This window comes from Ciconia boyciana, chromosome 15, assembly GCF_034638445.1.
Source record: "Ciconia boyciana chromosome 15, ASM3463844v1, whole genome shotgun sequence".
Classification (NCBI taxonomy): domain Eukaryota; kingdom Metazoa; phylum Chordata; class Aves; order Ciconiiformes; family Ciconiidae; genus Ciconia; species Ciconia boyciana.
This window is the reverse complement of record NC_132948.1, coordinates 10,085,892-10,100,380: the sequence shown is the minus strand read 5'-3', so window position 1 is coordinate 10,100,380 and position 14,489 is coordinate 10,085,892. Positions and strand designations below refer to the sequence as shown.

The following is a 14,489-nucleotide window of genomic DNA, read 5'->3' as shown; positions in this document are numbered from 1 at the left end:
CAGAAGATAACTTTTCCGAGAACTCTTTTGTTAGCTCAGTCTCTCATATTCTGTTCCTTCCTTATTCATTTTCCCCCGCTAATGTCACTTGGAATTTATTGACCTCTTGTCATTTAAAAGAAATTGTGTGTGTAGGAGATGAAAAGGGACTAACTAGTATATTAAAGGTGTGTGTGCCTCATTAAAGACCCTTTTTTAAACTCCGTGCATTGAATAAAGCCGCCTTCTGTTCTGAACTGCTTTATTAGCTAAACCCACCCCAAAACTTGCTTATCTATATTGGGGATGGAGCATTGTGTTCAGAAAAAGTAATGTAGCAATTTTGCCTCTTGAAGTTGTCTTCTGCTGATGAAACAAAGTTGTCGTCATTGAAGGATATTTATCATAAAAGACAAAGGGAAAATAAGCAGCTGCCAGACCAGGATTTTATGCCTTCTTCCCAGTCAAGTCACCCACCAGAGGTAACAATTTCTTTACTTCATGTCTCAGTTTGAAGGTATGATTCGTTACAGGCTGGTTTTATATTAATTGGCCCCTGCTGCCACCTCCAGTGGTACGCTAGAACAGCAATTCATGCAGCCATGTGGTGAACCAGATTGGGAAGGGATCCAGCTGAAAAGAACCTCTAAGAATACCCTGAGTAAACAAGCCCCTTTGCCGCACAACCTTGAGGATGGCGCAGGGACGAATCTGCTTACGCTGAGGCTGCAGCTAGTGAAATGCATGTGGAACTGCAGTCACAGAAGCAGGGTTTTCTTGCTACTTCCCACAAGACAAGTTCATTCCACCTGTGAAACAGAAGAGGCACAGGTTGTGGAAATATTCTCTATGATACCTGTTTCTCTATACAGCTTTCAGTCTTGTACGAAAGCCAGTGATGATGGCTACTATGTGACATCTTGTTCATATAATCCATGAAGTGATTTTTGTAACTGTACAAAGTTATTGTTTCAACCTACAAGCAGACATCATAGTCCTTCTATTTACATAACTGAAATTTCAAAGGTTTTGTAGACAGCTACAGATGTTAGATATGTCTTTTATTCTTAATGGAAACTCAGAAAATCAAGTGGCAAATGTTGGGAATATGTATCATCATCTAAGCTGTTACAGGTCCCTTCATCTTGCTTGTCACTACCAAATTGATTGTAGTAATATTCAATATAACTTCTGCAATATATTATATGGATTACTAAAGTCTTCAGATAAACTCAATTTACAAGAACAAAAGTTAAATCACAATTTTTTTAGCATTATAACTTATTTCCTAGATCTTGACGTTGGACCCAACCCTGCATATGAAACCAGGTCAGCAGAACCCAGGACGCTGTTTTTTCAATATTCCTGAAGAGACTACTCCTTTTTCTCCAGACTCTATGGCGGAGCCTGGATTTTCAAGTCATTGTGACACAGACTCTTTTTCACAGACAAGTAATTCATCTCAGATAGATGATTCTCCAAAATATCCTGCCAGCAGGAGAGCTGTGCATTTGGACCTCTGGAGAAATCACCCATTCGAAAATGAAAACAAGACCAGCTCTCCCTTTCCAATGGCATATACGGATGCTAACAATGACTACTTAGTCAACACTGAGGAGGAAGAAACACTGACTCTAACTCCATCTTCTATTACTCAGTGTGCTGACACCAGTTTGCCAGAATGTAGTCTTTCAGTGACATCTGTTGAAGATCCTGTGATAATGTCAAAGTATGTATTTTTTTCTTTTTTTTAAAAGTTGTAGAGTTGGTACTTTCATGAAAGAAGTGAAACTTAACAATACTAGTAAAATGAACAAAATATGTGAGTTTTACTCACATTACTTAGAACACAGCTGGACATTGCTGCTTTTTTTTTTCCTCCCCTGAAGTACAGATGGCGTATAAATAGAACAGTCATTTTCCACTTCTTACAATTGTCTTTCTTTAGACCGTACTATTTAATCTTCTTTAGACCATACTGTTTAATCTAAGGCACAATACTTGTGCTCTGTCTTCCTTGGATGTCAAAGCCTTAACAGGAAGGCAAAACAATTTTCTATGTTTTAATGCTTTGGTTTACTTCTTTTTATACATTAAAATAAAAATACATACTTCCTTCATAGGCTGTATGAGGGAGTTAATTTAGGCAGAGACTTTCAAAGTTCTGTGGGGGTTATGTTTTCCTATTTGGAGTCAAATAGTGGGAGAAGCACAGAATTACTGTGCTTAGGAAAAATAAATATCCCCATTTGCTATTGAACCACTCATGATTTGCACATGGACAAGCAGACATAGCATATATTCCATGTGTGAGGGCTTATGTAGGGGTCATGGTTTCAAGATAGTTCAGTGTTTGGGTTTTCCTATTTTAATTTTACATGCATAGTTTCCAGTGCATAGCAAAGGAGAGAAGAGAGCATAAAGCGTTGTATTGGATTTGTATATATTGTTATTATTATGACTATTTGTATTAATATGAAGATTTATATGCAAGCCTTAGGTGTCTGATGCCACCGCCTTAGACGACAAAGCTTTCTTTGCTTTAATTGGAATGCAACAAAGTTCTGTAAGAGATATATATGCTGAGTTCATTATGTGTGAATGAATACAGCAGTGCATGGTCATGTGGATAGCTGGCAATTTTTTTGTTCTTAATGTTCAAAATAGGATTAGGCAGAACTTGAGGGAAAAACATGCTCGACACATAGCTGATCTACGAGCTTACTATGACTCTGAGATACATAGCTTAAAACAGCAGCTAGAGGCGAGCCATAAAACTGCTTCATCTGAAGACTTGAGGAAAATCAATCAAAATCTTGCTGACAGGTACTGTTTGTCCTTACTTGTCCTCTTCCTCTGTTACGTGGTATTCTTACCACTTTAAAAACTGAGTATGCTTGTTTAGAATATCTTGAAAAGTTTATGTCACTCTTCAATTCTGAAGACTTCATGCATCATGATGCTAATATTCTCCTATTAAATATAAATAATGCAAAATTTAATGCAGCTGTTTAAGATTAGTTTAAAATTACTGTTAAGCAGCAAGTGTGATGTTTGGACCAGAGGTCTTGTTTGATCTGATTTTTGCTGAAGCCAGTGTAAGTTTTGCTCAAGAAAGACTGGCAGGCAGAGGTAGTCCTAAGCAATTTGTAATGGAACTATCTATGTTGTAAGATAATGTTTGCCTGTCATGCTGGTGAACTTCATCTTTCTTTACCTTTCATGTCAAAACTACAGATGATATAGGACCAGTCTTGAATTCATTGGTAGTTTTATAAAGCCAATTTGCCAGTCAATGCTCTTTGACCAGTTATTACTGCTGGACTCTGTGTGCCTCACTTATATATTCCATTAGATATAGATGGAATGTTCACTATTGTCATGGTTTAACCTCAGCCGGCAACTCAGCCCCACCCAGCCGCTCACTCGTTCCCTCCCAGTGGAACGGGGGAGAGAATTGGAAGGGTAAAAGTGAGAAGACTCATGGGTTGAGATAAAGACAGTTGAACAGGGAAAGCAAAAGCTGTGCACGCAAGCAAAGCAGAACAAGGCATTCCTTCACGCCTTCCCATGGGCAGGCAGATGTTCAGCCATCTCCAGGAAAGCAGGGCTCCATCACACGTAACGGTGACTTGGAAAGACAAATGCCATCACTCCGAATGTCCCCCCCTTCCTTCTTCCCCCAGCTTTATATGCTGAGCATGATGTCATATGGCATGGAATATCCCTTTGGTCAGTTGGGGTCAGCTGTCCCGGCTGTGTCCCCTCTCCCAACTCCTTGTGCCCCCCCCAGCCTACTTGCTGTTGGGGTGGGATGAGAAGCAGAAAAGGTCTTGACTCTGTGCAAGCACTGCTCAGCAGTAACTAAAACATCCCTGGGTTACCAACACTGTTTCCAGCACAAATCCAGAACACAGCCCCATACTGCTACTCTGAAGAAAATTAACTCTATCCCAGCCAAAACCAGCACAGCTGTATATAAAGTTCAATGTGATTTTATTTTTTTAATATAATTATTGCCAGTCAAAATACATATTGCAAATTGAGACAGCTAAAATACTTTACCAAATTTATGCCCTTCAGAATAATTGAAAAAGAGTCTGGGTAGCTGGGACTCTTCTGTACTTGTCTTCCAGCACTAGTGCGTTCTAACTATTAAAAGTGACTTCTGAGCAGTCAGTTATTGAGTTAAAGTAGCTTGCGATATGATTTCAGTCATTAATTATCACACAGCATCGTCAATTAGCTGAAGTGGAACTCTGCTCTGGTGCATCTCGGCTGCTTTTGGTTCTGCAGCTCTTATGCTCTGAGCCATCTGGAGTCTCTGCACACGTTCCCAGTTTGCTGCTTGCCTGCCATGAGCAACACAGCCCTTCTGAGCAGAGACGCTGGGTGTTTGCTGCAATGGCCAAAGACTATGGGAGGAGGTCACAGGCTGGGCACCAAAATTCATGGGCGTGCTTGAGGAAGTAAATAAGGCTATAAAATGTAGATTTATTACTTTAAAATTTCACGAGACTTTTGTAATCTGTATCTTCTGAATAGGTGTGACCAATTAGATGCAGCTTTGAATGAAGCAAGTGCTCGCATAAAAGCCCTTGAAAATAAGAATAATATGCTAGAAAAGCAAGTGGTAAGTACATGTTCTTAATTCAAGTTTCTTTTTAACTAAAAGGGTAAGAGAATGCACATGTTCATTATTAAGATGATCTGTGTTTCCACATCTTTCAACCTTTCTCAACATATGACATCAGGCAATATGTTACTGGCGACTTTTCAGGCTGAGTTTCTTAAGACTCCCTACTTGGGTCATCGTCACTTTTGCTTATGAACAACCTTTCCAAGTTATCAGGGATCAAGCAAAGTTTGAGTGAAATATTGTGCTGTGTTTGATATCTCTCTTCAGAATTTTTTTTAAATTGATTTAATTACTTTCTCTTTTGACTTATTAGAGCTGTGATAAAAGCAAATTTCATCTGCACTGGGGCAAAAATATTATCTTTCTAAGTATATTTATACAGTCTTTCTGGCTAGGTCAGACCAGTTAGCTTAGACTGCACAGCTGTATTTATTGGTCAAAGAACAGGACACTTTGTCATGAGAGTTAGACACCTGGAGAGACTAATTAATTGCACCTTCTTTAGATATTTTTCTATGCTGGGAAGCAAGACAATCAGCTGGGATTAGAGGTCCAACCTCTAGATATTTTAAGTCTATAAAATAAATACATCTTTTGGGTTTTTAGTCTTCACTTTCATTCTTTCTACATCACAGAAATGAGCAAAAATCTTGTTTAGTTAACGTACAGATGTACCCTTGTTTTCTATTTAGATGATTTTAGATTATGCTTTGTACCGAAATAAAAATCTGATAGGTAAGCATTATAGTGAATGTTTTTTCTCTTACAGACAGATTGGAGAGAACGCTTTTATGCAGTCAGTAATACTTCCAAAGTTTTGCAAGAACGTATTGAAGAAATGCGCACAAATAATAAAGAGAAGGATAACACTATCAGTCGACTAAAATCAAGGCTTAAAGATCTAGAGGAAGTGCTTGAAAAGGCTTACAAGTTATCTGATAATAAAAATACAAGGCTAAAGGAAGAAAATAAAATGTTTCAAAATGTAAGTAAGAAAATGGGCAATGGTGTTTACAGTTGCACAGCATGTTACGAACACAGGAAGTCCTGAGTGTTTTGGAAAACCACTCAAAGCTTACCACCGTAAAGTCTTAATGCACATCCAAGAGAACAAAAATTATTCAGCTGACTACTTAGTAGGCTAGGTGTTAGGTGATACTACAGACCTAGTAGATATTTAAAAACAATTATTGAAGGCAGCAAGTGTGCACTTGATGTGATAACACTTGTCATAGTCTATCTCAGGTATTTTATTACTCTATGTGCTATTAGTTTATTTTATTTTTAGAGGTATTACAGGAAATTATTTTGGAACAAGTTATTTTTTCCTTTCTTAAGCTTAGTGGGAATGGACTGAATTTCTTTCATAAGTCATCACAACTTGCTAAAACTGTTAATTTTGTGTCTGATTTTGGACTGCATCAAAAGAATTATTCTTTTGATTCTTCAGTGATAGCTTTATGGAATGTTTAAATGGATTGGCAAAACAGGTATTAGGTGGAAAAGCTACTTCATGCTTTAACTCCTTTTTTACAATTAAAACTTCAAAATACAAAGTCAGCTTTAAAGTCAGTGAGGAATTTTACTGGTTCATTCAGCTCTTTCAGTTTCTTCAGAGATAAATCATTTGAAAATTAGAAATATGTTGTGTAAGTATCTCTGTCTCCTCTTGTCCTGTCTAACTTTTTGTTCCAATTAGAAGATGCTAGAACTTAACCAATACTATTAAAGTACATTCTCTATCCCCTGTAGTGTTTCTGCACATGTTAGACAAGCAATTTAGATGATTTTACAGCAGTTATCAAAACTGTTAATTTTATATAGTCTCACTGTGGGTTTGTGTGTTCTTTTTTTGTTTTGTTTTAGCTTTTAGGAGAATATGAGTCCCTTGGAAAAGAACACGAAAGAGTAAAGGTAAGTACATGCTAGTTAATTAAAAAAAAAAACAAAAATGCAAAATATGTGATAATGTGCCATAGAATTAACTGAGTTAACTTGGGTATTTTGAAAAAGATCAAACGGAAAGATCCATATTTATTTTAACTGATAGCTTCTTACTATGTCTTCAGATCCCAGGAAAGGGAAAAGGAGGGAGTTTGGAATGTATCATTGTCTAGTCATAGACAGCAAAAATACTGCAAAATCAGCCAAAGAAATTTAATGGACCTCCCTTTCAAATAGGAAAGCATATTTAACACATTGTTTTCAAGACTGATATACAGTTACTCAGTTTTCTTTTAATATGCTTCTATAGTTTCTAGGCTTTTTACTTTTTTCCTTGTGTGCTTGTAGGATACATTAAATGCAACTGAAAACAAATTGCTTGATGCAAACACACAGATTTCTGATCTGAAAAGGTAAATGCAAAACTGTCTTACTACTATTTTAACAATATGAAATATAGGCTATGGCCTAAACATTTACTCCTAGATTATGGAGACTGTAGATTGTGCAATTTTAACTACATCTTATGAAGCATTTCATGTTGCATTAAGTTACTTCATACACATTGTAAAAAATCTTGTTATTTTAGGATATGTGTTTTTTCTACTTCTTCGATCACTACATCTTCCAGTGGGATGTAATTAATTGTTTCCTTTCTGACAGTTGTCACTCAGCTAGCTCAGCCAGTCTACTACTCAAGCTTTTACTGCTACAGTTGTCTCCTCAGGAACCCCCATCTTCAGCTAACCAGTCTCTTCTGGTTTTCAGGAGCGAGGATGCTGACAGGAGTTTGCTGTTCAAGATTATGGCTCCTAGGCATGAATAAAGGACAGAAAGGTGTTCCATGTATAGAGCAGGAATAATAACTCCTGTGGATGTTCCTCATGCTACGTGGATCTATTTTTTGGTTGGGAGAACAGAAATCCATTGAGCTTTATACTTTCTGGGTAGGCCCTAGGCAAGACATATGTGACCATCAGGGGGTTTACAGTTATAAACATATCCTCTAGTTTGGGATTTCTCAGCCACTCCTTGTCAAGGGTGTTAAACAGCAACGCTAGCTCAGGAGAGTCTAGAGAGGTGGGATGAGGGGACATCTGAGAGGGCTCTAGGGCAGGCATTGTAGAACTGTAATGAGGTGATGTTTCACATCATTCACCTCACTTTGAGGGTCTTTTGTGTGTATGTGCTGTCATAATTTCCTTTTGTGTTTTTGTAAGAGCAGCTGGAACCCAGAGTGTTAGGAAGATTTTTTTTTTAATGTGTGGTTTTTGATGATTCTTCTAGAAATGTGGCTACAAGTTCCACCTCAAAATTCATTCCAAATGTCATTGCCACCAAGCATTAATTAGTTAATTAAAAAAAACAAACATGCAAAATATGTGATAATGTGCCATAGAATCAACTGAGTTAACTTAGGTATTTTGAAAAAGATCAAACAGAAAGATCCATATTTATTTTAACTGATAACTTCTTACTACTACTTACTACTTAGCTTCTTCAGAGCCTGGGAAAGGGAAAAGGAGGGAGTTTGGCATAGTCTTCAGTGCATAGTCTTCAGCCAAAACCAGAAAAATAGCAAATGTGATACCTGGGAGATGTCACAGTCCTTTTCTTTGCTGCTCAGATCACCTGATTTTTTCAAGAAGAATAGAAAGAATGAATAGGAAGAATTTAAGAAAGGAATAGAAGGAAGCCAAAACCACTCTGCCTTCAATTCTTATTGGGACTGTTGAGGAAATGAAGATAGTGTAAAGGATAGTTCAGCCAAGTATTGGTGCTTCTGTTTTCCTGCCTGATTCCTGATGCTGCTAGCTAGGGACCATTCCAGGCAGTGGAAATTGTACTGTAAAAAGGAGATTTTTATATCCTGCTCCAAACCTCTGTATTTCTATCCTCTAAGTGGGGAATGCCTATGATTGTGTTGCATTGCCAAGGGCTGGTTCACTGAAGATGTGGACTGCAGTATGTGGGGGCAAGGAAAATCATGTGAAGAGCCTGAGCAGCAGATTGGTAGAGTTACCTGAGTGACACACAGGAGAAAGAGCGACTCATAAAACCAGAGTCAGGGAGGCCTTTGTATAAATACATTGTTTCAAGGAGGAAAAATGTTATTGTTTTGTTTTCCGCAACCCCTCTGAGTTGTATGCTTTGATCCACAGCAATATCTCCTGGTCCTGTCTTTCTAGCTAGGTTACCTAACTTATTTAACTTATATATAAATATGCATTTGAATTCTGTAATTAGATAGATAGATAAAAATGTAGTAGTTGCTCTTGTTCTTTTGCTTCACCCAGGATATCTGAATAAAAATGAGTAAACTCTTAAACATGATATCTCTTTTATGTCTTTTAAATAATCTTATAATGCATCTTTGCTACATCCACGTTAGGACAATTTCAAAACTTGAAGCTCAGCTCAAGCAGGTAGAACATGAAAATATGTCAAAACTTCGCCATATTACTGAAGGTCGTTTAAGAACCTCTTGTGCCAAGTAAGTGAATATTCCAACAATGTGAAAACAGGTCGTGTGTTAGAATACTTTTTAATGTGTTTTGGCTAAAGATGGATAAAGAAGATGTCAGTCCATAAGATAAACTGGATTAAACACGTGACATAATCCAGAGACTTCACATGCCAAGAAATTATTAAAAACAAATAAATACTTTGGATAATATATGTATGACTTGGCAGATTGTCTCTAGTCTTCCTAAATGAGTGTTTGTTAGGTCTCAGTTGTTCAGCTGAATAGGGATTCCCATACTCAACAAAGATTTTGAGAATAAAATCTAATAGTCCGATTAGACAGTAGAGGTTTTCTTTGTGTCTTTGTGTCATTGATTTGAAAAGCTGATGACTACATTTTATGTTTCTAAATATAGTTTGTACAGGTATCTTGAGAGTAGAGTGGAAGTTCAATTAGAATGCCTACTCTAGTTTGAATTGTGAATTTATGTTAAGGAAATTAAAGTTGGCCTGTGTTCTCTTTTGCCCCTTCTATGTTTTAAAGACCTGAAAAGCTTTGCGTGTCCCGCCCCCTTTTTTTTTATTTTAGTTGTGGCTTCTTGGGTGTCTCTCTGAGTTCAGCACTGATGTTGTGAAGCACAAAATGATAATGTAACATGTTTTGTGGGTGTCCATTTGTGTATATTGAACAGTAGTATTTTGGGGGATCTGATTTTTGATGATTATGAAGATGCAAGTAATTTATATTTTAATATATTACAGGGACAGATTTCTGTTTAGAGCTATTTTAACATTTATGAACAAGATCCCTCAACAATGAATGGAAAAAAAGAAGACCTGAACATGGCAGACCATGTTCATCAGGGAGGAGGATGTAAGAGCCGATATGGATTTGGAAGTGAATCTGTCCCTAGCTGATCTCAAAGGCTCAGAGAAAGCCTCATTCCAATTGAATGCACAGCAGGATAGATTTACAGAGTAGTAGTTATGGTTCATAGCTTGAGTAAACAAGAACCTTTTTTTTCATACTTATCTTCTCTCCTGTGTATAAAAATCACATTTTTCTTTTGATATTTCAAAATAATAATACTCATTGATGCTTATTAGCTAATATTTAGCACTCTCAGGTCATTAACAGCAACTTTTTCTTGTTTGGGTGTTTTATTTTTTATGTTTCTCAGTGACTAATAAATGGTGTCAAAAGAAAGCTGGGGTCAGATGCTCTGAACTATTGGAGTAATCTACACCAAAATGTTTTTGTTTAATTAGTTGAAAACTACTTGTTACCCAAACCTCAGTCTGAGTAAGCAGCAATAAATTACAAGAAGATTTTTGTGGAGTTCTGCATTCTGAGCATATTCTATAATTTAGACTGAAACCTCAACATATGATTTTTTAAAATTTATTTTTACTTTACAAAAATTTTTAAAAGCAGTCATTTTTCCATGGTATTTACAGGTTTATTGTATATTTGTTATTGTTTCTGTTTAGCTAGAATAAATAACTGGATTTTCTTAATTTTTTTTCTTAAATTAAAAATAAAAATTCAAAGCTTTTCATAATTTTGAAGGTTTTTTGTTCCCCCAGCAAGTTGGCAACTCCTGATGTCAGCAGGCGAAAGTGGTTGATACCAGGAGCAGAGTATTCAATCTTCACTGGCCAGCCTTTGGATATCCAGGAAAGCCCAAGAGATAACAGATTAGAAGAAACCTATATTCCTTCTAGGTGAGTTGCTTTCCTTCAGTCTCCACTACGATGTAAAGTTGAACACTTCTAAAAATAGTTTTATCCAGAATTGACTAGATGCATATTTCTACATTTTGTACTTGTTACATAGAGTTCTAAAAGACATTTATCAATGTTGTAGATGCTATACAATTCCTTAAAAACAAAACAACCTTCTTCCTTCACTAACCTGGTACGAAGCAAGCAGCAGCAGCCTTCAGTACCTTCCTTGAAATATCAGAAAGCTTCAACTGCATCTTGGGCCACTGCCTTTATGCTCTCCGTGTGTGTGTCCAGTTCTACTCTGAGTTTGGACACTGTGTGCTCTGTTATATTGGATGTGAGCTGTAGTGGTTGGCTGCAGCTTTCCTCCAGTGTAAAGCTTCAGGTGTAATTTAGGTTGTAATTTCTCAGTAGTTTGCCTTCTTCCTCAGAAGTTTCTAAAGCCTCTGTCAGGATGTGTTTTGTTCTAAGAAAATGTTGAGTCACCAAACTTAACTTGTACTGTTCAGCTTCAGATTCTTGAATTGGCTGTTAACATAATCCTCTGAGGTTCTTGGCTGAAATTAAAAAGCACCCTTAAAATTTTTGTTTTGATGACTGTAAATCTCAAACTAAATTTCTCCAGGTTTTTGTTTATTCAGCCAGTATTTGGATATATGAAATAAAGTAAAAAAAACCTTGATCCTCTTTTTTTCCCCCCCACTGCCCCACATTCTTTAAGGCACCATTCTCCTCCTGAAAAAGACTCCTCACAAGAAGACTCTTCAACAAACACAATAGAAAAGAAAGAAAATGAGATGTCAGAAGCACCAATTATAAAAGCCTTTAAAGAACTTGAAGGAAAAGCATTTAAAGATTGGGGTACACAGACAGAAAAAGACGACACATCAGCTAGTAACATTTATTTTTATATTCCTGAACTTGTCTTTACTGGCTTTTCTTTGTTTGCATGTCTTCTGGTTTTGTTATTCTCAGCGTTGAAGTTCATCAGGCTTGAGTGATGGGATAAAAACAGTTTTAGCATGCGAACTTCTGGAGTTTTCCTAAGAAAATTCAAAATCATATATATAGCTAAGTGACTTGTTTAAAATAGAGGGAATGCAAAGGTTGCTGTTAGGTCTCAAGCTAGGGAGTAGTTAATGTCCTTTTTCTAAGAATATCTCAGTATTTATAAACAGTTAATGGAGTCCTAACAAAGCTCTGGCTGGCTGTACATCCATTTTTGTTTTGTTCTCATGGTGTTGTATCAGAATGTTATTAAGAAAGCTGGCATGTGTACTGTAGGACTGTGCTGAGCTGTTCTAACAACATTGATTTAGAAAGCCTTGTAATTAGAAAGCATTGAGTCTTTCTTAAATGTTTATATTCTTCGTTCAGGCAGGCACTCCAACCCTCATTCCCAAAAGATGTTTTTGCCCTGCTTTCTACTGTCTCTTTATTAAATCAGTGTTATTTAGTATCATTTCTCCCACATGTGCTGCAAAGGATCCTTTTTCATGAGTTAAACTACCTGTTTCATGAATATGATGAGCAGGAAGTGAGACTTGAGCAAAACAGCACAAATATGTTGATGTGAGGCAGACTAAGTGCAGTCTTTGTACAGTAGAAGCTGAGTACAGGGGAATATTTGTGAGTTCTTGTATTGAAAAAGATTGATTAATATAATAACTTTTTCCTTTTAATTAGAAACATCAAATCGACGTCAAACTGTTGGGTTTGTTGAAACTTCTTTAGTTGCTAACCGATCGCCAGAGAAAGGTAAAGACCAACACAGACCGAAACGGTACAGCTCCCCTTCTGGCCAGAGGTCATCGTCCCTTCCTCCTTCAAACAGGAAATCAAATACTCCAAGTAAGTGCTTTTCTGAAGTTTGATTTGTGTTACTCAAAAAGTAGAAGCAAATAATGAAAGCCTGCTCTAGAAGAAAAAAAAAATAAAGATAGGATTTTTGCATTATTCTAACAGTCTGAAAAAACCCTTGTCTATAATCATAGAAAACATGAGAGTTCTGAGTTTTATTTTCATTTTTCTATGTTGCGATGCACTTTTCATCTAATTTAATTAAACATGTAGACAGCTTTGAAAAGCATTCTTTTAAGATGTAAGCATCTGGTCACATGAGTGGAGATGCTGCATTGGGAGAAGTTTTAGGTAGTTAGACATAACTTTGTCTTTTGCAGCAAGGAGAGAGATAATGTTGGCACCAGTGTCTGTGACATACAGCCCAAAACGATCTCCAAAAGAAAACCTCTCTCCTGGATTTAGCCATTTGCTTAGCAAAAATGAAAACACAGTGACAAGGTACGAGTATTGTGAATACAATTGTGTTCTGATCGCTATTATAGCAGCAGTATGTTTATGCAGGCTTAATGCTGCTGTTTCTTGTTCATTAAAAGTCCTAGAAAATGAGTCATGTGAAGATTTCTGAATATAAAGCTAAGTTTTACTTTTTAAAATCTGGCAAGAAAAATCTAGAATGATTTCCCGTCTTTAGCATTCACCAAGATGAGATGTTTGGTTTACTGTTGACGCAAGATTGATCAGTGACAAAGAAGTTAGAAAAGAATTGTTCTGTGGAGTAAGTCCAGATCTACATGCTGCTTATTAGGAGATGTAAATAAAATTTGAAAGTCGTATCTACCTACCTGTCATGGCACCTACAAGCATGTTAAAAACCACATAAACTTAACTTTCTGCTAACTGTACTAGATACTATGGTTCCTATAGACATCTTTGCTTGGGAAGGCTTGTAGAGTTTGAGAACATACTTAGCTGCAAGATTAAAGTGTAGGACATGTGCACGAGGAAGAAGTGTCTAGCACCACTTTGATGGTTCTTGAGGATGACAACATGGGAGCTCAGTGTGTCCAGGAGTGACAGCTTGGCCTGCTTCTGAAAAAGTCATATGAATGAGGTATTTTGGTGTGTGCAAATAAGAGTATATTAGGGTATGGTACTCTGAGCAGTAATCAGAAGACTTGCAATGCCTGTGGGATAGAAACTGTTTTATAAAAAAAAAAAAATTGTTTGTTTAGCCAAAAGGTGAAAAAGTAGAAAATAGTGTATTGCTTGGTAGATGATTTCTAGCAAGTAATTGTTGTGTGCTTCCTGCTCTGTAGATTTGATATACTTCTAGATGACCTGGAAACTGGTCCTACATCTACTTTACAGCACAATAACCCAAGAAAAAGGCTCCAGTTTCTCTCACTAGATGATGTAGAAGGTAACCTGTCAAAGTGGGGGGAAAACTGTTCTTTATTTTTTTTACCATAATTTCTTCCACATTGGTAACAACTGCTTAAATAGAAAGCTGACACTCCTCCGTGAAGTCCAACTTTTAAAAAACTTCTAAATCTTGCCTTGTTCCTGTAGACAGAGAAATACCATTCATACAGTATTTTATTTTTATGTATATGTGTGTGTGCACAAACACAATGGAAGAACAAAAATAATTAAATTGAGAAAGAAGTGCAGTATGTTTTCCTATGCTTAACTCAGTTACACAATGCATATCTTAGTAGGGTCTATATTAAGACGTACATACTCAGTCATACTAATAAAATTCTATTGCTAAACATTGCATTACAGATAGCAAAGGGTAACTATAATAAAGCCAGTTGTTTTCAGATTTTTTTAAATGATTGATTGAACCAAATCTTTTCTCACTTTTCTAATTCTTGTCACAATGTTCTGCTTTTGTTTTTATTAATGTATTTATTTAGACTAGTGTTTT

General features: G+C 36.6%; 1 protein-coding gene across 10 annotated transcripts in view; it reads left to right on the top strand.

Moving 5' to 3' along the window:
• The window catches only part of MPHOSPH9 (M-phase phosphoprotein 9), a 34,826-nt gene that overhangs the window by 14,862 nt on the left and 5,475 nt on the right, over positions 1–14,489 (top strand). For 9 of the 10 annotated variants that reach the window (XR_012045274.1, XM_072880250.1, XM_072880252.1 and 6 more), the window contains 13 exons: positions 336–461; positions 1,272–1,708; positions 2,647–2,805; positions 4,525–4,612; positions 5,388–5,603; positions 6,485–6,532; positions 6,911–6,975; positions 8,955–9,056; positions 10,616–10,753; positions 11,478–11,650; positions 12,443–12,607; positions 12,937–13,057; positions 13,876–13,979. Coding sequence is in view for 8 of the 10 variants with exons in the window: in XM_072880250.1 (XP_072736351.1) it covers positions 336–461; positions 1,272–1,708; positions 2,647–2,805; positions 4,525–4,612; positions 5,388–5,603; positions 6,485–6,532; positions 6,911–6,975; positions 8,955–9,056; positions 10,616–10,753; positions 11,478–11,650; positions 12,443–12,607; positions 12,937–13,057; positions 13,876–13,979 (1,942 nt within the window). In the remaining 2 variants the exon portion in view is untranslated. The remainder of the gene's footprint in view (positions 1–335; positions 462–1,271; positions 1,709–2,646; positions 2,806–4,524; positions 4,613–5,387; positions 5,604–6,484; positions 6,533–6,910; positions 6,976–8,954; positions 9,057–10,615; positions 10,754–11,477; positions 11,651–12,442; positions 12,608–12,936; positions 13,058–13,875; positions 13,980–14,489) is intronic. The other variant, XR_012045275.1, reaches the window with a different exon arrangement.